The 26,910-nt window shown below is 42.1% G+C and overlaps 1 protein-coding gene across 2 annotated transcripts in view; it reads left to right on the top strand.

Annotated features, from left to right (window-relative positions):
* Positions 1–26,910, top strand: part of FAM219A (family with sequence similarity 219 member A) — a 159,054-nt gene that overhangs the window by 60,228 nt on the left and 71,916 nt on the right. For both annotated transcript variants that reach the window (XM_075329981.1, XM_075329972.1), the window contains exon 2: positions 17,577–17,676. In XM_075329981.1, coding sequence (XP_075186096.1) covers positions 17,577–17,676 — 100 coding nt within the window. The remainder of the gene's footprint in view (positions 1–17,576; positions 17,677–26,910) is intronic.

Raw genomic sequence — 26,910 nt, 5'->3', positions numbered from 1 at the left:
TAGTTATATTCTTGTACATAGGGGCAGTATTGTAGTAGTTATATTTTTGTACACAGGGGCAGTATTATAGTAGTTATATTCTTGTACATAGGGGCAGTATTATAGTAGTTATATTCTTGTATATAGGGGCAGTATTATAGTAGTTATATTCTTGTATATAGGGGCAGTATTATAGTAGTTATATTCTTGTATATAGGGGCAGTATTATAGTTGTTATATTCTTGTACATAGGGGCAGTATTATAGTAGTTATATTCTTGTACATAGGGGCAGTATTATAGTAGTTATATTCTTGTATATAGGGGCAGTATTATAGTAGTTATATTCTTGTATATAGGGGCAGTATTATAGTAGCTATATTCTTGTATATAGGGGGCAGTATTATAGTAGTTATATTCTTGTATATAGGGGCAGTATTATAGTAGTTATATTCTTGTATATAGGGGCAGTATTATAGTAGTTATATTCTTGTACATAGGAGCAGTATTATAGTAGTTATATTCTTGTACATAGGGGCAGTATTATAGTAGTTATATTCTTGTATATAGGAGCAGTATTATAGTAGGTATATTCTTGTATATAGGGGCAGTATTATAGTAGTTATATTCTTGTACATACGGGTCAGTATTATAGTAGTTATATTCTTGTACATAGGGGCAGTATTATAGTAGTTATATTCTTGTACATAGGGGGCAGTATTATAGTAGTTATATTCTTGTATATAGGGGAAGTATTATAGTAGTTATATTCTTGTATATAGGGGCAGTATTATAGTAGTTATATTCTTGTACATAGGGGCAGTATTATAGTAGTTATATTCTTGTACATAGGGGCAGTATTATAGTAGTTATATTTTTGTATATAGGAGCAGTATTATAGTAGTTATATTCTTGTACATAGGGGGCAGTATTATAGTAGTTATATTCTTGTATATAGGGGCAGTATTATAGTAGTTATATTCTTGTACATAGGGGCAGTATTATAGTAGTTATATTTTTGTACACAGGGGCAGTATTATAGTAGTTATATTCTTGTACATAGGGGCAGTATTATAGTAGTTATATTCTTGTATATAGGGGCAGTATTATTGTAGTTATATTCTTGTATATAGGGGCAGTATTATAGTAGTTATATTCTTGTATATAGGGGCAGTATTATAGTAGTTATATTCTTGTATATAGGGGCAGTATTATAGTAGTTATATTCTTGTACATACGGGTCAGTATTATAGTAGTTATATTCTTGTACATAGGGGCAGTATTATAGTAGTTATATTCTTGTACATAGGGGGCAGTATTATAGTAGTTATATTCTTGTATATAGGGGAAGTATTATAGTAGTTATATTCTTGTATATAGGGGCAGTATTATAGTAGTTATATTCTTGTACATAGGGGCAGTATTATAGTAGTTATATTCTTGTACATAGGGGCAGTATTATAGTAGTTATATTTTTGTATATAGGAGCAGTATTATAGTAGTTATATTCTTGTACATAGGGGGCAGTATTATAGTAGTTATATTCTTGTATATAGGGGCAGTATTATAGTAGTTATATTCTTGTACATAGGGGCAGTATTATAGTAGTTATATTTTTGTACACAGGGGCAGTATTATAGTAGTTATATTCTTGTACATAGGGGCAGTATTATAGTAGTTATATTCTTGTATATAGGGGCAGTATTATTGTAGCTATATTCTTGTATATAGGGGGCAGTATTATAGTAGTTATATTCTTGTATATAGGGGCAGTATTATAGTAGTTATATTCTTGTATATAGGGGCAGTATTATAGTAGTTATATTCTTGTACATAGGAGCAGTATTATAGTAGTTATATTCTTGTACATAGGGGCAGTATTATAGTAGTTATATTCTTGTATATAGGAGCAGTATTATAGTAGGTATATTCTTGTATATAGGGGCAGTATTATAGTAGTTATATTCTTGTACATACGGGTCAGTATTATAGTAGTTATATTCTTGTACATAGGGGCAGTATTATAGTAGTTATATTCTTGTACATAGGGGGCAGTATTATAGTAGTTATATTCTTGTATATAGGGGAAGTATTATAGTAGTTATATTCTTGTATATAGGGGCAGTATTATAGTAGTTATATTCTTGTACATAGGGGCAGTATTATAGTAGTTATATTCTTGTACATAGGGGCAGTATTATAGTAGTTATATTTTTGTATATAGGAGCAGTATTATAGTAGTTATATTCTTGTACATAGGGGGCAGTATTATAGTAGTTATATTCTTGTATATAGGGGCAGTATTATAGTAGTTATATTCTTGTACATAGGGGCAGTATTATAGTAGTTATATTTTTGTACACAGGGGCAGTATTATAGTAGTTATATTCTTGTACATAGGGGCAGTATTATAGTAGTTATATTCTTGTATATAGGGGCAGTATTATTGTAGTTATATTCTTGTATATAGGGGCAGTATTATAGTAGTTATATTCTTTTATATAGGGGCAGTATTATAGTAGTTATATTCTTGTATATAGGGGCAGTATTATAGTAGTTATATTCTTGTACATACGGGTCAGTATTATAGTAGTTATATTCTTGTACATAGGGGCAGTATTATAGTAGTTATATTCTTGTACATAGGGGGCAGTATTATAGTAGTTATATTCTTGTATATAGGGGAAGTATTATAGTAGTTATATTCTTGTATATAGGGGCAGTATTATAGTAGTTATATTCTTGTACATAGGGGCAGTATTATAGTAGTTATATTCTTGTACATAGGGGCAGTATTATAGTAGTTATATTTTTGTATATAGGAGCAGTATTATAGTAGTTATATTCTTGTACATAGGGGGCAGTATTATAGTAGTTATATTCTTGTATATAGGGGCAGTATTATAGTAGTTATATTCTTGTACATAGGGGCAGTATTATAGTAGTTATATTTTTGTACACAGGGGCAGTATTATAGTAGTTATATTCTTGTACATAGGGGCAGTATTATAGTAGTTATATTCTTGTATATAGGGGCAGTATTATTGTAGTTATATTCTTGTATATAGGGGCAGTATTATAGTAGTTATATTCTTGTATATAGGGGCAGTATTATAGTAGTTATATTCTTGTATATAGGGGCAGTATTATAGTAGTTATATTCTTGTACATAGGGGCAGTATTATAGTAGTTATATTTTTGTACACAGGGGCAGTATTATAGTAGTTATATTCTTGTACATAGGGGCAGTATTATAGTAGTTATATTCTTGTATATAGGGGCAGTATTATAGTAGTTATATTCTTGTATATAGGGGCAGTATTATAGTAGCTATATTCTTGTATATAGGGGGCAGTATTATAGTAGTTATATTCTTGTATATAGGGGCAGTATTATAGTAGTTATATTCTTGTACATAGGGGCAATATTATAGTAGTTATATTCCTGTACATAGGGGCAGTATTATAGTAGTTATATTCTTGTACATAGGGGCAGTATTATAGTAGTTATATTCTTGTATATAGGGGCAGTATTATAGTAGTTATATTCTTGTACATAGGAGCAGTATTATAGTAGTTATATTCTTGTACATAGGGGCAGTATTATAGTAGTTATATTCTTGTATATAGGAGCAGTATTATAGTAGTTATATTCTTGTATATAGGGGCAGTATTATAGTAGTTATATTCCTGTATATAGGGGCAGTATTATAGTAGTTATATTCTTGTATATAGGGGCAGTATTATAGTAGTTATATTCCTGTATATAGGGGCAGTATTATAGTAGTTATATTCTTGTATATAGGGGCAGTATTATAGTAGTTATATTCTTGTATATAGGGGCAGTATTATAGTAGTTATATTCCTGTATATAGGGGCAGTATTATAGTAGTTATATTCTTGTATATAGGGGCAGTATTATAGTAGTTATATTCTTGTATATAGGGGCAGTATTATAGTAGTTATATTCTTGTACATAGGGGCAGTATTATAGTAGTTATATTCTTGTACATAGGGGCAGTATTATAGTAGTTATATTCTTGTATATAGGGGCAGTATTATAGTAGTTATATTCTTGTATATAGGGGCAGTATTATAGTAGTTATATTCTTGTATATAGGAGCAGTATTATAGTAGTTATATTCTTGTATATAGGAGCAGTATTATAGTAGTTATATTCTTGTACATAGGAGCAGTATTATAGTAGTTATATTCTTGTATATAGGAGCAGTATTATAGTAGTTATATTCTTGTACATAGGGGTAGTATTATAGTAGTTATATTCTTGTATATAGGGGCAGTATTATAGTAGTTATATTCTTGTACATAGGGGTAGTATTATAGTAGTTATATTCTTGTATATAGGGGCAGTATTATAGTAGTTATATTCTTGTATATAGGGGCAGTATTATAGTAGTTATATTCTTGTATATAGGGGCAGTATTATAGTAGTTATATTCTTGTATATAGGAGCAGTATTATAGTAGTTATATTCTTGTATATAGGGGCAGTATTATAGTAGTTATAGTCTTGTACATAGGGGGCAGTATTATAGTAGTTATATTCTTGTATATAGGAGCAGTATTATAGTAGTTATATTCTTGTATATAAGGGTAGTATTATAGTAGTTATATTCTTGTATATAGGGGTAGTATTATAGTAGTTATATTCTTGTATATAGGGGGCAGTATTATAGTAGTTATATTCTTGTATATAGGGGCAGTATTATAGTAGTTATATTCTTGTATATAGGGGCAGTATTATAGTAGTTATATTCATGTATATAGGGGCAGTATTATAGTAGTTATATTCTTGTATATAGGGGGCAGTATTATAGTAGTTATATTCTTGTATATAGGAGCAGTATTATAGTAGTTATATTCTTGTACATAGGGGTAGTATTATAGTAGTTATATTCTTGTATATAGGAGCAGTATTATAGTAGTTATATTCTTGTATATAAGGGTAGTATTATAGTAGTTATATTCTTGTATATAGGGGTAGTATTATAGTAGTTATATTCTTGTATATAGGGGGCAGTATTATAGTAGTTATATTCTTGTATATAGGGACAGTATTATAGTAGTTATATTCTTGTACATAGGAGCAGTATTATAGTAGTTATATTCTTGTACATAGGGGGCAGTATTATAGTAGTTATATTCTTGTATATAGGGGGCAGTATTATAGTAGTTATATTCTTGTATATAGGGGCAGTATTATAGTAGTTATATTCTTGTACATAGGGGGCAGTATTATAATAGTTATATTCTTGTACATAGGGGCAGTATTATAGTAGTTATATTCTTGTATGTATGGGCAGTATTATAGTAGTTATATTCTTGTACATAGGGGGCAGTATTATAGTAGTTATATTCTTGTACATAGGGGCAGTATTATAGTAGTTATATTCTTGTACATAGGGGCAGTATTATAGTAGTTATATTCTTGTACATAGGGGCAGTATTATAGTAGTTATATTCTTGTATATAGGGGGCAGTATTATAGTAGTTATATTCTTGTATATAGGGGCAGTATTATAGTAGTTATATTCTTGTACATAGGGGGCAGTATTATAATAGTTATATTCTTGTACATAGGGGCAGTATTATAGTAGTTATATTCTTGTATGTATGGGCAGTATTATAGTAGTTATATTCTTGTACATAGGGGGCAGTATTATAGTAGTTATATTCTTGTACATAGGGGCAGTATTATAGTAGTTATATTCTTGTACATAGGGGCAGTATTATAGTAGTTATATTCTTGTACATAGGGGCAGTATTATAGTAGTTATATTCTTGTACATAGGAGCAGTATTATAGTAGTTATATTCTTGTACATAGGGGGCAGTATTATAGTAGTTATATTCTTGTATGTATGGGCAGTATTATAGTAGTTATATTCTTGTATATAGGGGCAGTATTATAGTAGTTATATTCTTGTACATAGGGGGCAGTATTATAGTAGTTATATTCTTGTACATAGGGGCAGTATTATAGTAGTTATATTCTTGTACATAGGGAGCAGTATTATAGTAGTTATATTCTTGTATATAGGGGGCAGTATTATAGTAGTTATATTCTTGTATATAGGGGCAGTATTATAGTAGTTATATTCTTGTACATAGGGGGCAGTATTATAATAGTTATATTCTTGTACATAGGGGCAGTATTATAGTAGTTATATTCTTGTATGTAGGGGCAGTATTCTCCCCGGTTATTCTTGTACACAGCAGGGGTTACCTGTGTAGGTAGAGTGTATATGACTCTTTGCCTGTAGTTGGCGGTATTCCATGGTTCTCGTCTGGTTATTGTGTGTGTTGAGGTTTCCTCTCTCTTTTGGCCATTAGTATCTTATAATCTCTCCGTTGTGAGTAATTACAGGTGATGAATAAAGCTTGTTATATGATAGCGCTGGAGCCCAGAGTGCAGCAGTAATACCGCTCCTCCGTACATTATACCGCGTGGTGTGTGCCGCTCCGCTCCATCCTCCACCTTTTATAGTTTGCCTCTTGTAAAGGTCAGTTGGGTTTCGCACTGTGGGAATCTTCATAACTTCCTGTGATTCCAGGAAGGCAGAAATCCAATAACTGCGCGTCCCCCCAGTGAGAATAAAGGGGGTCTTCACTAATTAGGGCTGCGGGTGGGGGGGTGAGCTCCCGGGATGGCGCCAGAGCAGGGAGCTGATGGTCCACAGGCTCCAAAATCACAGACCCAGGAGCAACTGTCTGTAGCTTCCATTGTAGCGTTGTGTAAACAGTCTCTAAATTGCAGTTTGTAATGCTTACAGCAAACGATGGGTAAATTGAGATCTGAGAAGCAGTAACTTCACGTTATGCAATACACAGCAGGTTGCAGGGTTTTGTGAACAGTCTCTTGTAACTATTCGTAATGCTTACAGCAAACGATGGGTGAGATCTGAGAACCAGTAAATTCAAAGTCATACAATGCACAGCAGGTTGCAGGGTTTTGTGAACAGCCTTTAGTAACTATTCAACTATTTACTTTAGTAACTATCGTTTGCTGTAAGCATTGCGCTTACAGCAAATGACAGGTTAACTAGAAAGTTAGCAAAGCAATAAATGTGAATTGTGAAGTTGTAGAATGCACAGCACTTTGCAGCGAAATGTGAACAGACTTATAAAACTGTTCGTAACGCTTACAGCAAGTGATGGGTTAAAGCCGTCTCTGAAGGAAGTGGGTTGAGTCTAGTCCAAGACGTACAGCAACGGAACACAAAGCTAAACTAAGTCATCGCTCAAACACCTAAGACGTGTCTAAGTGGACCTTAAATGACCGTGGATTATGATGTCATCGAGGTGCTCCTAGTGGAACACAGCAAAGGACGTCTGCTGTAGAGGAGGGAGCCGAGACGTGCATAACACTCTAAATGATGCAGACATAGCTTGTTTTACCGCCTTGTCTCTCATTGTAAATGATGTGGGCACTGTTACTGCTGCTGCCCTGTCTCTCATTAGAAATAAAGTAGACAACTACTGTAGTACTGCTTCCCTGTCTCTCATTAGGAATAAAGTAGACAACTACTGTAGTACTGCTTCCCTGTCTCTCATTGGAATTAAAGTAGACAATTACTGTAGTACTGCTTTCCTGTCTCTCATTAGAAATAAAGTAGACAACTACTGTAGTACTGCTGCCCTGTCTCCAATTAGAAATAAAGTAAACAACTACTGTAGTACTGCTCCCTGTCTCTCATTAGGAATAAAGTAAACAACTACTGTAGTACTGCTTCCCTGTCTCTCATTAGGAATAAAGTAGACAACTACTGTAGTACTGCTTCCCTGTCTCTCATTAGATATAAAGTAAACAACTACTATAGTACTGCTTCCCTGTCTCTCATTAGGAATAAAGTAAACAACTACTATAGTACTGCTTCCCTGTCTCTCATTAGGAATAAAGTAGACAACTACTGTAGTACTGCTTCCCTGTCTCTCATTAGGAATAAAGTAGACAACTACTGTAGTACTGCTTCCCTGTCTCTCATTAGAAATAAAGTAGACAACTACTGTAGTACTGCTTCCCTGTCTCTCAGGAATAAAGTAGACAGCTACTGTAGTACTGCTTCCCTGTCTCTCATTAGAAATAAAGTAGACAGCTACTGTAGTACTGCTTCCCTGTCTCTCATTAGAAATAAAGTAGCCAACTACTGTAGTACTGCTTCCCTGTCTCTCAGAAATAAAGTAGACAACTACTGTAGTACTGCTTCCCTGTCTCTCATTAGAAATAAAGTAGACAGCTACTGTTGTACTGCTTCCTTGTCTCAGAAATAAAGTAGACAACTACTGTCTACTGCTTTCCTGTCTCTCATTAGAAACAAAGTAGACAACTACTGTAGTACTGCTTCCCTGTCTCTCTTTAGAAATAAAGTAGACAGCTACTGTTGTACTGCTTTCCTGTCTCTCATTAGAAACAAAGTAGACAACTACTGTAGTACTGCTTCCCTGTCTCTCATTAGAAATAAAGTAGACAACTACTGTAGTACTGCTTCCCTGTCTCTCTTTAGAAATAAAGTAGACAACTACTGTAGTACTGCTTCCCTGTCTCTCATTAGGAATAAAGTAGACAGCTACTGTTGTACTGCTTTCCTGTCTCTCATTAGCAATAAAGTAGACAACTACTGTAGTACTGCTTTCCTGTCTCTCATTGTTAGTGATGTGGAAACAGTTGTATTGTCGCACTATCATTGTAAATGATGTAGACATAGCTAGTGCTGCTGCCCTTTTTCTCATTAGAATTTAAATAGGCAAAGCTAATACTGATGACGTGTCTCATTACAAATGATGTAGGCACAGCTAGTACTGGTGCCCTGCCTCTCATTGTAAATGACATAGAAACAGCTACACTAGTACTGGTGCCCTGTTTCTCATTATAAATTATCTATACACAACTAGTACTGCCACCAAGTTTCTCATTGCAAATAACATAGACACAGTTTGTAGTGGTGCCCTTTTTCTAATTATAATTTATGTATATACAGCTATTACTGCCGCCGTGTCTATCATTGTAAGTGATGCGGACACAGCTAGTGCTGCAATCCTGTTTCTCATTGTAAATAATGTAGACACAGCAAGTACTGCCACCGTCTCTCTCATTGTAACTGATGTAAACACATCTTGTACTGCTTCCCAGCTTCTCATTGCATATGATGTAGATACAGCTAGTACTGCTGCCTTTTCTCTCATTGTAAATAATGTAGACACAGCTAGTACTGTGCTGTTTCTCATTATTATTGATGTATTCACAGCTAGTAGTGCTGCCTTGTCTCTTATTGTAAATGACATACTCACAGCTTGTGCCGTCACTTTCTTTGTCTCTGAAAATGATTTAAACACAGTTATTACTGCCGCCCTGTCTCATTATAATGATAATCATTATTTTATTTTTATAATGCCAACATATTCCTTCCCCCTTTACAATGCAGAGGGAACTTGTACAAAGAAGGTACAGTGCCTTGCGAAAGTCTTCAGCCTCCTTGAATTTTTCAACCTTTCCCCACATTTCAGGCTTCAAACATAAAGATAAAATATTAATGTTCTGGGGAAGAATCTACAACAAGTGACACAATTGTGAAGATGAAGGAAATTTATTGCTTATTTTAAACTTTTATAATAAATAAATAACTGTAAATTGTGGTGTGCAATATTATTCACCCCCTGTAAGTGAATCCTTTGTAGCGCCCCCTTTTGCTGCGATTACAGCACAGTCTCTTGGGGTATGTGTCTATCAGTTTTGCACATGGAGAGGTGAAATTCTCGCCCATTCTTCCTTTGTAAACAGCTGGAGCTGAGTGAGGTTGGATGGAGGCGTTTGTGAACAGCAGTTTTCAGCTCTTTCCACAGATTCTCGATTGGGTTCAGGTCTGGACTGTGACTTGGCCATTCTAACACCTGGATACGGTTATTTGTGAACCATTCCATTGTAGATTTTGCTTTATGTTTGGGGTCATTGTCTTGTTGGAAGACAAATCTCCGTCCCAGTCTCAGGTCTTTTTCTGACTCCAACAGGTTTTCTTCATGAATGATCCTGTATTTGGCTCCATTCATCTTCCCATAAATTTTACCATCTTCCCTGTCTATGGTGAAGACAAGCAGGCCCAAACCATGATGCTGCCTCCACCATGTCTGACAGTGGGGATGGTGTGTTCAGGGTGATGAGCTGTTTTGCTGTTACATATCGTTTGGCATTGTGCCCACATAGTGTGACTTTGGTTTCCTCTGAGCAGAGCACCTTCCTCCACATGTTTGGTGTCTCCCAGGTGGCTTGTGGCAAACTTTAAACAACACTTTTTATGGATATCTTTGAGAAATGGCTTTCTTCTTGCCACTCTTCCATAAAGGCCAGATTTGTGCAGTGTAGACTGATTGTTGTGCTATGGACAGACTCTCCCGCCTCAGCTGTAGATCTCTGCAGATCATCCAGAGGGATCATGGGCCTCTTGGCTGCATCTCTGATCAGTCTCCTTCTTGTGTGAGATGACAGTTTGGATGGAGGCCGGGTCTTGGTAGATTTGCAGGGGTATGATCCTCCTTCCATATCAATATGATCGCTTGCACAGGGCTTCTTGGGATGTTTAAAGTTGTGGAAATCTTTTTGTAACCAAATCCGGCTTTAAACTTCTCCACAACAGTATCCTGGACCTGCCTGTTGTGTTCCTTGGTCTTCATGATGCTCTCTGCGCTTTACACAGACCCCTGAGACTATCACAGAACAGGGGCATTATACGGAGACTTGATTACACACAGGGGCTTATATTTATCATCATCAGTCATTTAGGACAACATTGCATCATTCACAGATCCTCAATCAACTTCTGGAGGGAGTTTGCTGCACTGAAAGTAAAGGGGATGAATAATATTGCACGCCACGATTTACAGGTATTTATTTTTTACAAAAGTATAAAATAAGCAATAAATTTCCTTCCTCTTCACAATTGTGTCACTTGTTTTTGATTCTTCACCAGAACATTAACATTTTATCTTTATGTTTAATGCCTGAAATGTGGGAAAAGGTTGAAAATTTCAAGGGGGGTGAATTCTTTTGCAGGGCACTGTAATTGGCTTGTCTGGGGTAGCGTATTCCAGAAAACTGGTGCAGCACAAGAGAAGTCCTGGAAAAAGGAGTGTGAGGATCAGATTATAGAGGATGTTAATCTTACGTCATTAGCAGAACAGAGACGACGGGTAAGGTGATAGACAGAGATGAGGAGGAGATGCAGGGCGGTGCAGAACTATGGAGAGGACGGGTAAGATGGTAGACAGCAATGAGGAGGAGATGCAGGGTGGTGCAGAACTGTGGAGAGGACGGGTAAGATGGTAGACAGTGATGAGGAGGATATGCAGGTCGGTGCAGAACTGTGGAGAGGACGGGTAAGGTGGTAGACAGTGATGAGGAGGAGATGCTGGGTGGTGCAGAACTGTGGAGAGGACGGGTAAGGTGGTAGACAGTGATGAGAATGAGATGTACGGCGGTGCAGAACTGTGGAGAGGACGGGTAAGGTGGTAGACAGCAATGAGGAGGAGATGCTGGGTGGTGCAGAACTGTGGAGAGGACGGGTAAGGTGGTAGACAGCGATGAGGAGGGGATGCAGGGCGGTGCAGAACTGTGGAGAGGACGGGTAAGGTGGTAGACAGCGATGAGGAGGGGATGCAGGGCGGTGCAGAACTGTGGAGAGGACGGGTAAGGTGGTAGACAGCGATGAGGAGGGGATGCAGGGCGGTGCAGAACTGTGGAGAGGACGGGTAAGGTGGTAGACAGCGATGAAGATGAGATGAAGGATGGTGCAGAACTGAGGAATGGATGGGTAAGGTGGTAGACAGCGATGAGGAGGAGATGCAGGGTGGTGCAGAACTGTGGAGAGGACGGGTAGGTGATAGACAGAGATGAGGAGGAGATGTACGGCGGTGCAGAACTGTGGAGAGGAAGGGTAGATGATAGACAGAGATGAGGAGGAGATGTAGGGCGGTGCAGAACTGTGGAGAGGAAGGGTAAGGTGGTAGACAGTGATGAGGAGGAGATGTAGGGCGGTGCAGAACTGTGGAGAGGAAGGGTAAGGTGGTAGACAGTGATGATGAGGAGGTGTAGGGCGGTGCAGAACTGTGGAGAGGACGGGTAGGTGATAGACAGAGATGAGGAGGAGATGTAGGGCGGTGCAGAACTGTGGAGAGGAAGGGTAAGGTGGTAGACAGTGATGAGGAGGAGATGTAGGGCGGTGCAGAACTGTGGAGAGGAAGGGTAAGGTGGTAGACAGTGATGAGGAGGAGATGTAGGGCGGTGCAGAACTGTGGAGAGGAAGGGTAAGGTGGTAGACAGTGATGAGGAGGAGATGTAGGGCGGTGCAGAACTGTGGAGAGGACGGGTAGGTGATAGACAGAGATGAGGAGGAGATGTAGGGCGGTGCAGAACTGTGGAGAGGAAGGGTAAGGTGGTAGACAGAGATGAGGAGGAGATGTAGGGCGGTGCAGAACTGTGGAGAGGAAGGGTAAGGTGGTAGACAGTGATGAGGAGGAGATGTAGGGCGGTGCAGAACTGTGGAGAGGAAGGGTAAGGTGGTAGACAGTGATGAGGAGGAGATGTAGGGCGGTGCAGAACTGTGGAGAGGAAGGGTAAGGTGGTAGACAGTGATGAGGAGGAGATGTAGGGCGGTGAAGAACTGTGGAGAGGACGGGTAGGTGATAGACAGAGATGAGGAGGAGATGTAGGGCGGTGCAGAACTGTGGAGAGGAAGGGTAAGGTGGTAGACAGAGATGAGGAGGAGATGTAGGGCGGTGCAGAACTGTGGAGAGGAAGGGTAAGGTGGTAGACAGTGATGAGGAGGAGGTGCAGGGCGGTGCAGAACTGTGGAGAGCTTTGTGTGTGAAAGAGAGAAGTATACATTGGAATCTGTACTGGATGGTTAACCAGTGCAATGCTGGCACAGGGCGGAGGCATCGGTGTAACGGTTGGAATATGATCCTGGCTGCTGCATTCATGGTAGATTGGAGTCAGGAGAGTTTGGTAACAGGGAGACCAATCAGTGAAGAGTTACAATAGTCCAGACAAGAATGAATGAGAGCGACAGGAGAGCATTTGTAGAGTCACTCGCAAGAAAAGGTCAAATTCTAAAGATGTTTGTAAGATGAAGGTGACAATGACTAAACAGGCACAGGTAGTACTTTTTCCCTTCTCCCTCTGTAAATGATCTATGAGTAAAAAGCTGTGGAGAAGAAGCGCAATAGGGTTTTACCCCAATAACACACGGGGTAGAGACAGGGAGAGCAGTAATACTCACCAAGTGAAGTTGTGAAAGTCACAACTACTATGCAGGCATGGAAAATTTTGATCAAGGCAGCAGCAACCCAGACGGCAGATAACAGAGAACAATAGAGGAAAATAGGGTTTATTTGAGCCGCGGCTCAAATAAACCCTATTTTCCTCTATTGTTCTCTTATCTGTAAATGATCTAGGCAGCGCTAGTGCATTCTTCTTGTCTCCTTTTGTAAATTATGTAGACACCGCTATTTGTAGGTAAGTGCAGGTGGAGATAATATTGACTCTATGTAAATACTGTAGTTACAGATAGTACTGCTTCCCTGTCTCTTTCTGTAAATAATGTAGATGTATACAGCACTGTTTCTCCTGTCAATGATGTAGGCACAGTTATCACTGCCTCCCTGTCTATTACTGTAAATAATTCAGATACAGATAGCACTGCTTCCCCGTCTCTTATTGCAGGTATAGGCAATACTACCTCCCTATCTCACTCTGTAAATAACACAGGTAGAGATAGTACTGCCTCCTTGTCTCATCCAATAAATAATACTGGTACAGATAGCACTGCCTCCCGGTCTCTTCATGCAGGTATAGACAATACTACCTCCCTATCTCACCCTGTAAATAATACAGGTAGAGATAGTACCGATGCCTTTTCTTGTCCTGTGAATAATGCAGATACAGATAGTGCTGTCACCTTATCTCATCCTGTAAATAATGCAGATACATATAGCACTACCTGCATGTCTGGTCTTGTAAATAATGCAGATACAGATTGCACTGCCACCTTATCTCTTCCTGTGAATAATGCTGATACAGATAGTACTGCCTCCCTGTCTCTTCCTGTTAATACTCTAGATACATACATAGAGTACTGTTTCCCCTCTCAATGATGTAGACACAGCTAACACTTCCTCTCTGTCTATTCCTGTAGATAATACAGGTTCAGATAGCACTGCCTCCCAGTCTTTTCATGCAGGTACAGACAGTACTACCTCCCTATCTCACTCTGTAAATAATACAGATAGTACTGCCACCTTATCTCATCCTGTAAATAATATAGGTACAGATAGTACTGCCACCTTATTTCGTCCTGTAAATAATATAGGTACAGATAGTACTGCCACCTTATCTTGTCCTGTATATAATATAGGTACAGATAGTACTGCCACCTTATCTCGTCCTGTAAATAATATAGGTACAGATAGTACTGCCACCTTAACTCGTCCTGTATATAATATAGGTACAGATAGTACTGCCACCTTATCTCGTCCTGTAAATAATAAAATATAGGTACAGATAGTACTGACACCTTGTCTTGTCCTGTAAATAATATAGGTACAGATAGTACTGCCACCTTATCTCATCATGTAAATAATACAGGTACAGATAGTATTGCCACCTTATCTCATCCTGTAAATAATATAGGTACAGATAGTACTGCCACCTTATCTCGTCCTGTAAATAATATAGGTACAGATAGTACTGCCACCTTATCTCGTCCTGTAAATAATATAGGTACAGATAGTACTGCCACCTTATCTTGTCCTGTAAATAATATAGGTACAGATAGTACTGCCACCTTAACTTGTCCTGTATATAATATAGGTACAGATAGTACTGCCACCTTATCTCGTCCTGTAAATAATATAGGTACAGATAGTATTGCCACTTTATCTCGTCCTGTAAATAATATAGGTACAGATAGTACTGCCACCTTATCTCATCCTGTAAATAATACAGGTACAGATAATATTGCCACCTTATATCATCCTGTAAATAATATAGGTACAGATAGTACTGCCACCTTATATCATCCTGTAAATAATATAGGTACAAATAGTACTGACACCTTATCTTGTCCTGTAAATAATGCATATACTTAGAGTACTGCATCCTTGTCTGGTCCTATAAATCATTCAGGTACAGATTGAACCGCCACCTCATTTTGTCCGGTGAATAATGCAGATACAGATAGTACTGCTACACTGTGTCTTCCTGTAAATAATATCAAACAGAGGAACCTCCAAAATGCAACCATAATTTATGTAATGGACAGAAACCAGTGTTGCTGAAAACCATTACCACCACTCAAATATAACTAGAAAAACAGGAGGATGCAGAGTACGTTGGTGCAAAAAATATAGTTTATTACAACATATAGGTGACACGTACAGTAAAAACAAACAAGAGGGTAACAAGTGACAATGCAATGGAGGTATATTAAAGTCAGGCACGAAATAAATAGATGGTAGCAATATCAATGAAAAGGGAGGAGGGAATGCATATAAAAAACAAATAATATTATATAATGTAATATTATTTTCTGTGTTTTTCACAGTTTTCCTTCAGGCCCACATAGACTTTAGAGCAGGTGATCAGATGTGGCTCAATAGCTTTAAAGACATATTTAACCGGTGGGGGCCTCTTTCACACTGTCTAAAGATTTGGTGATATTTTATCACCTTGAGGTTTTTTATATGCATTCCCTCCTCCCTTTGCATCCTCTTCCTGTAAATAATGTAGGTTTGGACAGTGCTGCTTCCCTGTAAATAATGTAGGTACAGATAGTACTACCTCCCAGTCTCTTCCTGCAAACAATGTATGCATATTTTAAATTCTGTAGGTACCCGTATAACTGCCATCCTTTTCTGTAACGTACTATAGGTACAGATGATCCTGCCTTCATTTCTCTCCCTGTACATAATGTAGATACAGATAGTACTGCCTGACTGTCTTTTCCTGCAAACAACGTAGGCACATTTTAAATGATGTAGGCATAGAGAGCACTGTATCTCTGTCTCTTTCTGTAAATAATATAGATAAAGATGATACTGCCTCCCTTTCTCTCCCTGCAGATAATATAGGTACAGATAGTACTGCTTCTTCTGTCTATCCTTAAAAAGTGTGTAGATATAGAGAGTACTGCTTTCCTGTCTCTCTCTTTAAATAATACTGATAGTACAGGCTCCCTCTCTCTCCTTGTAAATAATGTAATTACAGATAGTACTGCCTCCCTGTCTCCCCCTGTAATTAATGTGCATAAAGATATTTCTACGGCCCTCTCTCCCTGTAAACAATGTAGGCACTATGTAAATAATTAAGTTACAGATAGTAGTGTCCCCTTGTCTCTTCCTGTAAATATTGTAGGTACAGATAGTACGGTTTCCCTGTAAATAACGTAAGTACAAATAATACTTACACTGTCTCATCCTGATAAATAATGTAGGCAGATATAGTTCTGCTTCCCTGTCTCTCATATGCAAATAATGTAGGCACAGATAGTATTGCTTCCCCGTTTCAGTGTAAAATAATGTAGTTACAGATATTACTGCTTCCTCGTCTCCCTATAAATAGTAGATAGTACTGCCTTCCTGTCTCTCTGTAATTAATATAGGTACAGATGGTATTGCCTGGTTTTCTATCCCTGTACATAATATTGGTAAAGCTAGTACTTCCTCCTTGTCTCTCTGTGTAAATATTGTAAGTAGAAATGGAACTGCATATCTTTGTCTTCCTGTATGTATGTACAGTTATTACTGCCTCTTTTTCTCACCCTGTAAATAGTGTAGGAAAAGATACTACTGTCTGCCAGTATCTTCCTGTAAATTATCTAGGCAAAGTTAGTGCTGCCTCCTTGTGTCTTTTTGCAGTTATTATAAGTGCAGATAGTACTGCCTCCTTGTCTTTCTTTGTAGTTATTGTAAGTACATATAGTACTGCCTCCTTGTCTTTCTTTGTAGTTATTGTAAGTACAGATAGTACTGCCTCCTTGTCTATTCCTGTAAATAATGACGACACATTATACTTCCTTACTGTCTCACTCAGTAAATATTGTAAGTACATATAGTACTGCCTCCTTGTCTTTCTTTGTAGTTATTGTAAGTACAGATAGTACTGCCTCCTTGTCTTTCCTTGTAGTTATTGTAAGTGCAGATAGTACTGCATCTCTGTCTATTCCTGTAAATAATGACAACACAGATAGTACTGCCTTCCTGTCTCACTCAGTAAATATTGTAAGTACAGATAGTACCGCCTGCCTGTTTCTCTTTGTATATAACAGGCATTCATGTTACGTTCTAATAGTTTTCCCCTAAGTAAATGATGTAGGTGCTTAGAATCATTGTACTGATATCACTATTTGATCTGTGAGGGTGGGGAGGTCCCACCAGATTCCGGATTCCCACCAGAGGGGGCAGCTGACCTTCACATGAGCTCCATGGAGGGTCCCCAAGATGTCCGGCATTGGAGTCAGATCCATATACATACCGCAATCCACGCCTCATACTGTCTGGTGACCTGCACTGATCATTCTCTCTCTTATCCCCCCAGGACCCCGCAGCATCCGCCATATCCGATGGGGACTGTGACATCAGAGAGGCAGAGAGCGTGTCCATGAACTACAAGCCTTCCCCGCTGCAGGTGAAGTTAGGTGAGTGATGTATGTACACAGTGACTGCACCAGCAGAATAGTGAGTGCAGCTCTGGAGTATAATACAGGAGGTAACTCAGGATCAGTAATGTAATTTTTGTACACAGTGACTGCACCAGCAGAATAGTGAGTGCAGCTCTGGAGTATAATACTGGAGGTAACTCAGGATCAGTAATGTAATGTATGTACACAGTGACTGCACCAGCAGAATAGTGAGTGCAGCTCTGGAGTATAATACTGGAGGTAACTCAGGATCAGTAATGTAATGTATGTACACAGTGACTGCACCAGCAGAATAGTGAGTGCAGCTCTGGGGTATAATACAGGAGGTAACTCAGGATCAGTAATGTATGTACACAGTGACTGCACCAGCAGAATAGTGAGTGCAGCTCTGGAGGATAATACAGGAGGTAACTCAGGATCAGTAATGTAATGTATGTACACAGTGACTGCACCAGCAGAATAGTGAGTGCAGCTCTGGAGTATAATACTGGAGGTAGCTCAGGATCAGTAATGTATGTACACAGTGACTGCACCAGCAGAATAGTGAGTGCAGCTCTGGAGGATAATACAGGAGGTAAATATGTAGCTCTCCTCTGTACTATAGGCAGACATTGATGTGGTGATTCTTGGCCTCCGTTCTATAAGGAGCTGGTAATTGTTGCTCTTGTCATTATATTGATCGTCTGTTTCTCTCAGGCTCTGATAGTTTCCTGCTCTGCGGAGACTGGATCTTATCATGTAGTAGCTGTGGCACCCGGCGTTGTCCGGGAACGGGATAGTAACTGTCTCTCTCTATCTGTCTGTCAGTCTCTGTCCCCGGCTGTCTCTGTCTTCGGCTGTCTCTTTGCCCGGTCTGTCTCTTTCCAGGTCTGTCTCTTTCCCCGTTTGTCTCTTTCCAGGTCTGTCTCTTTGCCCATCTGTCTCTTTCTGGGGCTGTCTCTTTGCCCGCCTGTCTCTTTCTGGGGCTGTCTCTTTGCCCGCCTGTCTCTTTCTGGGGCTGTCTCTTTGCCCGCCTGTCTCTTTCTGGGGCTGTCTCTTTGCCCGCCTGTCTCTTTCTGGGGCTGTCTCTTTGCCCGCCTGTCTCTTTCTGGGGCTGTCTCTTTGCCCGCCTGTCTCTTTGCCCGTCTGTGTCTTTCCAGGGCTGTCTCTTTCCAGGGCTGTCTCTTTCCAGGGCTGTCTCTGTCTGTTTCTCTGTCTGTTTCTCTGTCTGTCTCTATCTCTATCTATCCATCTCACCACCGACATCTTATTACCTCACACATAAGCTTCTTATGCTAACAGTTTATTTTGTTCCTATAGCAACCACTGACAGTTGCTATTAATGACCTTTAGCTCCCTCCTCCATTCAGTTAAATGGAGACATGTTTTTTTGAGTGTAACTGTAAAGCACAGGATTAAATTTTCCCGTCAAAACATAGTCTATTGGTCACATGAGGCGTCTGTGCAAAATTTCGTGATTGTAAATGCGACGGTGCAGATTCCTTTAGCGGACACACACACACACACTGAGCTTTATATATTAGATCTCTGTATACAGGGAGCTCCCCCTAGTGGTGTCTGCAGACAGGATCTTATCATGTATCTCTGTATACAGGGAGCTCCCCCTAGTGGTGTCTGCAGACAGGATCTTATCATGTATCTCTGTATACAGGGAGCTCCCTCTAGTGGTGGCTGCAGACAGGATCTTATCATGTATCTCTGTATACAGGGAGCTCCCCCTAGTGGTGTCTGCAGACAGGATCTTATCATGTATCTCTGTATACAGGGAGCTCCCCCTAGTGGTGTCTGCAGACAGGATCTTATCATGTATCTCTGTATACAGGGAGCTCCCCCTAATGGTGGCTGCAGACAGGATCTTATCATGTATCTCTGTATACAGGGAGCTCCCCCTAGTGGTGGATGCAGACAGGATCTTATCATGTATCTCTGTATACAGGGAGCTCCCCCTAGTGGTGGCTGCAGACAGGATCTTATCATGTATCTCTGTATACAGGGAGCTCCCCCTAGTGGAGGCTGCAGACAGGATCTTATCATGTATCTCTGTATACAGGGAGCTCCCCCTAGTGGTGACTGCAGACAGGATCTTATCATGTATCTCTGTATACAGGGAGCTCCCCCTAGTGGTGGCTGCAGACAGGATCTTATCATGTATCTCTGTATACAGGGAGCTCCCCCTAGTGGTGACTGTAGACAGGATCTTATCATGTATCTCTGTATACAGGGAGCTCCCCCTAGTGGTGGCTGCAGACAGGATCTTATCATGTATCTCTGTTTACAGGGAGCTCCCCCTAGTGGTGGCTGCAGACAGGATCTTATCATGTATCTCTGTATACAGGGAGCTCCCCCTAGTGGTGGCTGCAGACAATATCTTATCATGTATCTCTGTATACAGGGAGCTTCCCCTAGTGGTGGCTGCAGACAGGATCTTATCATGTATCTCTGTATACAGGGAGCTCCCCCTAGTGGTGGCTGCAGACAGGATCTTATCATGTATCTCTGTATACAGGGACCTCCCCCTAGTGGAGGCTGCAGACAGGATCTTATCATGTATCTCTGTTTACAGGGAGCTCCCTCTAGTGGTGGCTGCAGACAGGATCTTATCATGTATCTCTGTATACAGGGAGCTCCCCCTAGTGGTGACTGTAGACAGGATCTTATCATGTATCTCTGTATACAGGGAGCTCCCACTAGTGGTGGCTGCAGACAGGATCTTATCATGTATCTCTGTATACAGGGAGCTCCCCCTAGTGGTGGCTGCAGACAGGATCTTATCATGTATCTCTGTATACAGGGAGCTCCCCCTAGTGGTGGCCGCAGACAGGACCTTATCATGTATCTCTGTATACAGGGAGCTCCCCCTAGTGGTGGCCGCAGACAGGATCTTATCATGTATCTCTGTATACAGGGACCTCCCCCTAGTGGAGGCTGCAGACAGGATCTTATCATGTATCTCTGTTTACAGGGAGCTCCCCCTAGTGGAGGCTGCAGACAGGATCTTATCATGTATCTCTGTTTACAGGGAGCTCCCCCTAGTGGAGGCTGCAGACAGGATCTTATCATGTATCTCTGTATACAGGGAGCTCCCCCTAGTGGTGACTGCAGACAGGATCTTATCATGTATCTCTGTATACAGGGAGCTCCCCCTAGTGGTGGCTGCAGACAGGATCTTATCATGTATCGCTGTATACAGGGAGCTCCCCCTAGTGGTGACTGCAGACAGGATCTTATCATGTATCTCTGTATACAGGGAGCTCCCCCTAGTGGTGGCTGCAGACAGGATCTTATCATGTATCTCTGTATACAGGGAGCTCCCCCTAGTGGTGGCTGCAGACAGGATCTTATCATGTATCTCTGTATACAGGGAGCTCCCCCTAGTGGTGCCTGCAGACAGGATCTTATCATGTATCTCTGTATACAGGGAGCTCCCCCTAGTGGTGGCTGCAGACAGGATCTTATCATTTATCTCTGTATACAGGGAGCTCCCCCTAGTGGTGGCTGCAGACAGGATCTTATCATGTATCTCTGTATACAGGGAGCTCCCCCTAGTGGTGGCTGCAGACAGGATCTTATCATGTATCTCTGTATACAGGGAGCTCCCCCTAGTGGTGGCTGCAGACAGGATCTTATCATGTATCTCTGTATACAGGGAGCTCCCCCTATTGGTGGATGCAGACAGGATCTTATCATGTATCGCTGTATACAGGGAGCTCCCCCTAGTGGTGGCTGCAGACAGGATCTTATCATGTATCTCTGTATACAGGGAGCTCCCCCTAGTGGTGGCTGCAGACAGGATCTTATCATGTATCTCTGTATACAGGGAGCTCCCCCTAGTGGTGGCTGCAGACAGGATCTTATCATTTATCTCTGTATACAGGGAGCTCCCCCTAGTGGTGGCTGCAGACAGGATCTTATCATGTATCTCTGTATACAGGGAGCTCCCCCTAGTGGTGGCTGCAGACAGGATCTTATCATGTATCTCTGTATACAGGGAGCTCCCCCTATTGGTGGATGCAGACAGGATCTTATCATGTATCGCTGTATACAGGGAGCTCCCCCTAGTGGTGGCTGCAGACAGGATCTTATCATGTATCTCTGTATACAGGGAGCTCCCCCTAGTGGTGGCTGCAGACAGGATCTTATCATGTATCTCTGTATACAGGGAGCTCCCCCTAGTGGTGGCTGCAGACAGGTTCTTATCATGTATCTCTGTATACAGGGAGCTCCCCCTAGTGGTGACTGCAGACAGGATCTTATCATGTATCTCTGTATACAGGGAGCTCCCCCTAGTGGTGACTGCAGACAGGATCTTATCATGTATCTCTGTATACAGGGAGCTCCCCCTAGTGGAGGCTGCAGACAGGTTCTTATCATGTATCTCTGTATACAGGGAGCTCCCCCTAGTGGTGGCTGCAGACAGGATCTTATCATGTATCTCTGTATACAGGGAGCTCCCCCTAGTGGTGTCTGCAGACAGGATCTTATCATGTATCTCTGTATACAGGGAGCTCCCCCTAATGGTGGCTGCAGACAGGATCTTATCATGTATCTCTGTATACAGGGAGCTCCCCCTAGTGGTGGATGCAGACAGGATCTTATCATGTATCTCTGTATACAGGGAGCTCCCCCTAGTGGTGGCTGCAGACAGGATCTTATCATGTATCTCTGTATACAGGGAGCTCCCCCTAGTGGAGGCTGCAGACAGGATCTTATCATGTATCTCTGTATACAGGGAGCTCCCCCTAGTGGTGACTGCAGACAGGATCTTATCATGTATCTCTGTATACAGGGAGCTCCCCCTAGTGGTGGCTGCAGACAGGATCTTATCATGTATCTCTGTATACAGGGAGCTCCCCCTAGTGGTGACTGTAGACAGGATCTTATCATGTATCTCTGTATACAGGGAGCTCCCCCTAGTGGTGGCTGCAGACAGGATCTTATCATGTATCTCTGTTTACAGGGAGCTCCCCCTAGTGGTGGCTGCAGACAGGATCTTATCATGTATCTCTGTATACAGGGACCTCCCCCTAGTGGAGGCTGCAGACAGGATCTTATCATGTATCTCTGTTTACAGGGAGCTCCCTCTAGTGGTGGCTGCAGACAGGATCTTATCATGTATCTCTGTATACAGGGAGCTCCCCCTAGTGGTGACTGTAGACAGGATCTTATCATGTATCTCTGTATACAGGGAGCTCCCACTAGTGGTGGCTGCAGACAGGATCTTATCATGTATCTCTGTATACAGGGAGCTCCCCCTAGTGGTGGCTGCAGACAGGATCTTATCATGTATCTCTGTATACAGGGAGCTCCCCCTAGTGGTGGCCGCAGACAGGACCTTATCATGTATCTCTGTATACAGGGAGCTCCCCCTAGTGGTGGCCGCAGACAGGATCTTATCATGTATCTCTGTATACAGGGACCTCCCCCTAGTGGAGGCTGCAGACAGGATCTTATCATGTATCTCTGTTTACAGGGAGCTCCCCCTAGTGGAGGCTGCAGACAGGATCTTATCATGTATCTCTGTATACAGGGAGCTCCCCCTAGTGGTGACTGCAGACAGGATCTTATCATGTATCTCTGTATACAGGGAGCTCCCCCTAGTGGTGGCTGCAGACAGGATCTTATCATGTATCGCTGTATACAGGGAGCTCCCCCTAGTGGTGGCTGCAGACAGGATCTTATCATGTATCTCTGTATACAGGGAGCTCCCCCTAGTGGTGGCTGCAGACAGGATCTTATCATGTATCTCTGTATACAGGGAGCTCCCCCTAGTGGTGCCTGCAGACAGGATCTTATCATGTATCTCTGTATACAGGGAGCTCCCCCTAGTGGTGGCTGCAGACAGGATCTTATCATTTATCTCTGTATACAGGGAGCTCCCCCTAGTGGTGGCTGCAGACAGGATCTTATCATGTATCTCTGTATACAGGGAGCTCCCCCTAGTGGTGGCTGCAGACAGGATCTTATCATTTATCTCTGTATACAGGGAGCTCCCCCTAGTGGTGGCTGCAGACAGGATCTTATCATGTATCTCTGTATACAGGGAGCTCCCCCTAGTGGTGGCTGCAGACAGGATCTTATCATGTATCTCTGTATACAGGGAGCTCCCCCTATTGGTGGATGCAGACAGGATCTTATCATGTATCGCTGTATACAGGGAGCTCCCCCTAGTGGTGGCTGCAGACAGGATCTTATCATGTATCTCTGTATACAGGGAGCTCCCCGTAGTGGTGGCTGCAGACAGGATCTTATCATGTATCTCTGTATACAGGGAGCTCCCCCTAGTGGTGGCTGCAGACAGGTTCTTATCATGTATCTCTGTATACAGGGAGCTCCCCCTAGTGGTGACTGCAGACAGGATCTTATCATGTATCTCTGTATACAGGGAGCTCCCCCTAGTGGAGGCTGCAGACAGGTTCTTATCATGTATCTCTGTGTACAGGGAGCTCCCCCTAGTGGAGGCTGCAGACAGGTTCTTATCATGTATCTCTGTATACAGGGAGCTCCCCCTAGTGGAGGCTGCAGACAGGTTCTTATCATGTATCTCTGTATACAGGAAGCTCCCCCTAGTGGTGGCTGCAGACAGGTTCTTATCATGTATCTCTGTATACAGGGAGCTCCCCCTAGTGGTGGCTGCAGACAGGATCTTATCATGTATCTCTGTATACAGGGAGCTCCCCCTAGTGGTGACTGCAGACAGGATCTTATCATGTGTCTCTGTATACAGGGAGCTCCCCCTAGTGGTGGCTGCAGACAGGATCTTATCATGTATCTCTGTATACAGGGAGCTCCCCCTAGTGGTGGCTGCAGACATGATCTTATCATGTATCTCTGTATACAGGGAGCTCCCCCTAGTGGTGGCTGCAGACAGGATCTTATCATGTATCTCTGTATACAGGGAGCTCCCCCTAGTGGTGGCTGCAGACAGGATCTTATCATGTGTCTCTGTATACAGGGAGCTCCCCCTAGTGGTGGCTGCAGACAGGATCTTATCATGTATCTCTGTATACAGGGAGCTCCCCCTAGTGGTGGCTGCAGACAGGATGTTATCATGTATCTCTGTATACAGGGAGCTCCCCCTAGTGGTGGCTGCAGACAGGCTCTTATCATGTATCTCTGTATACAGGGAGCTCCCCCTAGTGGTGGCTGCAGACAGGATCTTATCATGTATCTCTGTATACAGGGAGCTCCCCCTAGTGGTGGCTGCAGACAGGATCTTATCATGTATCTCTGTATACAGGGAGCTCCCCCTAGTGGTGGCTGCAGACAGGATCTTATCATGTATCTCTGGGTACAGGGAGCTCCCCCTAGTGGAGGCTGCAGACAGGATCTTATCATGTATCTCTGTATACAGGGAGCTCCCTCTAGTGGTGGCTGCAGACAGGATCTTATCATGTATCTCTGTATACAGGGAGCTCCCCCTAGTGGTGGCTGCAGACAGGATCTTATCATGTATCTCTGTATACAGGGAGCTCCCCCTAGTGGTGGCTGCAGACAGGATCTTATCATGTATCTCTGTATACAGGGACCTCCCCCTAGTGGAGGCTGCAGACAGGATCTTATCATGTATCTCTGTTTACAGGGAGCTCCCCCTAGTGGTGGCTGCAGACAGGATCTTATCATGTATCTCTGTATACAGGGAGCTCCCCCTAGTGGTGGCTGCAGACAGGATCTTATCATGTATCTCTGTATACAGGGACCTCCCCCTAGTGGAGGCTGCAGACAGGATCTTATCATGTATCTCTGTTTACAGGGAGCTCCCCCTAGTGGAGGCTGCAGACAGGATCTTATCATGTATCTCTGTATACAGGGAGCTCCCCCTAGTGGTGGCTGCAGACAGGATCTTATCATGTATCTCTGTATACAGGGAGCTCCCCCTAGTGGTGGCTGCAGACAGGATCTTATCATGTATCTCTGTATACAGGGACCTCCCCCTAGTGGAGGCTGCAGACAGGATCTTATCATGTATCTCTGTTTACAGGGAGCTCCCCCTAGTGGAGGCTGCAGACAGGATCTTATCATGTATCTCTGTATACAGGGAGCTCCCCCTAGTGGTGGCTGCAGACAGGATCTTATCATGTATCTCTGTATACAGGGAGCTCCCCCTAGTGGTGGCTGCAGACAGGATCTTATCATGTATCTCTGTATACAGGGAGCTCCCCCTAGTGGTGGCTGCAGACAGGATCTTATCATGTATCTCTGTATACAGGGAGCTCCCCCTAGTGGTGGCTGCAGACAGGATCTTATCATGTATCTCTGTATACAGGGAGCTCCCCCTAGTGGTGGCTGCAGACAGGATCTTATCATGTATCTCTGTATACAGGGAGCTCCCCCTAGTGGTGGCTGCAGACAGGATCTTATCATGTATCTCTGTATACAGGGAGCTCCCCCTAGTGGTGGCTGCAGACAGGATCTTATCATGTATCTCTGTATACAGGGAGCTCCCCCTAGTGGTGACTGCAGACAGGATCTTATCATGTATCTCTGTATACAGGGAGCTCCCCCTAGTGGTGGCTGCAGACAGGATCTTATCATGTATCTCTGTATACAGGGAGCTCCCCCTAGTGGTGGCTGCAGACAGGATCTTATCATGTATCTCTGTATACAGGGAGCTCCCCCTAGTGGTGGCTGCAGACAGGATCTTATCATGTATCTCTGTATACAGGGACCTCCCCCTAGTGGAGGCTGCAGACAGGATCTTATCATGTATCTCTGTATACAGAGAGCTCCCTCTAGTGGTGGCTGCAGACAGGATCTTATCATGTATCTCTGTACACAGGGAGCTCCCCCTAGTGGTGGCTGCAGAAAGGATCTTATCATGTATCTCTGTATACAGGGAGCTCCCTCTAGTGGTGGCTGCAGACAGGATCTTATCATGCATCTCTGTATACAGGGAGCTCCCCCTAGTGGAGGCTGCAGACAGGATCTTATCATGTATCTCTGTATACAGGGAGCTCCCCCTAGTGGTGACTGCAGACAGGATCTTATCATGTATCTCTGTATACAGGGATCTCCCCCTAGTGGTGGCTGCAGACAAGATCTTATCATGTATCTCTGTATACAGGGAGCTCCCCCTAGTGGTGGCTGCAGACAGGATCTTATCATTTATCTCTGTATACAGGGAGCTCCCCCTAGTGGTGGCTGCAGACAGGATCTTATCATGTATCTCTGTATACAGGGAGCTCCCCCTAGTGGTGGCTGCAGACAGGATCTTATCATTTATCTCTGTATACA

The sequence above is a fragment of the Anomaloglossus baeobatrachus genome, chromosome 1 (genome assembly GCF_048569485.1).
Source record: "Anomaloglossus baeobatrachus isolate aAnoBae1 chromosome 1, aAnoBae1.hap1, whole genome shotgun sequence".
NCBI lineage: Eukaryota > Metazoa > Chordata > Amphibia > Anura > Aromobatidae > Anomaloglossus > Anomaloglossus baeobatrachus.
Note: the sequence above shows the minus strand (reverse complement) of the source record. Positions and strands in the feature narration are given on the sequence as shown.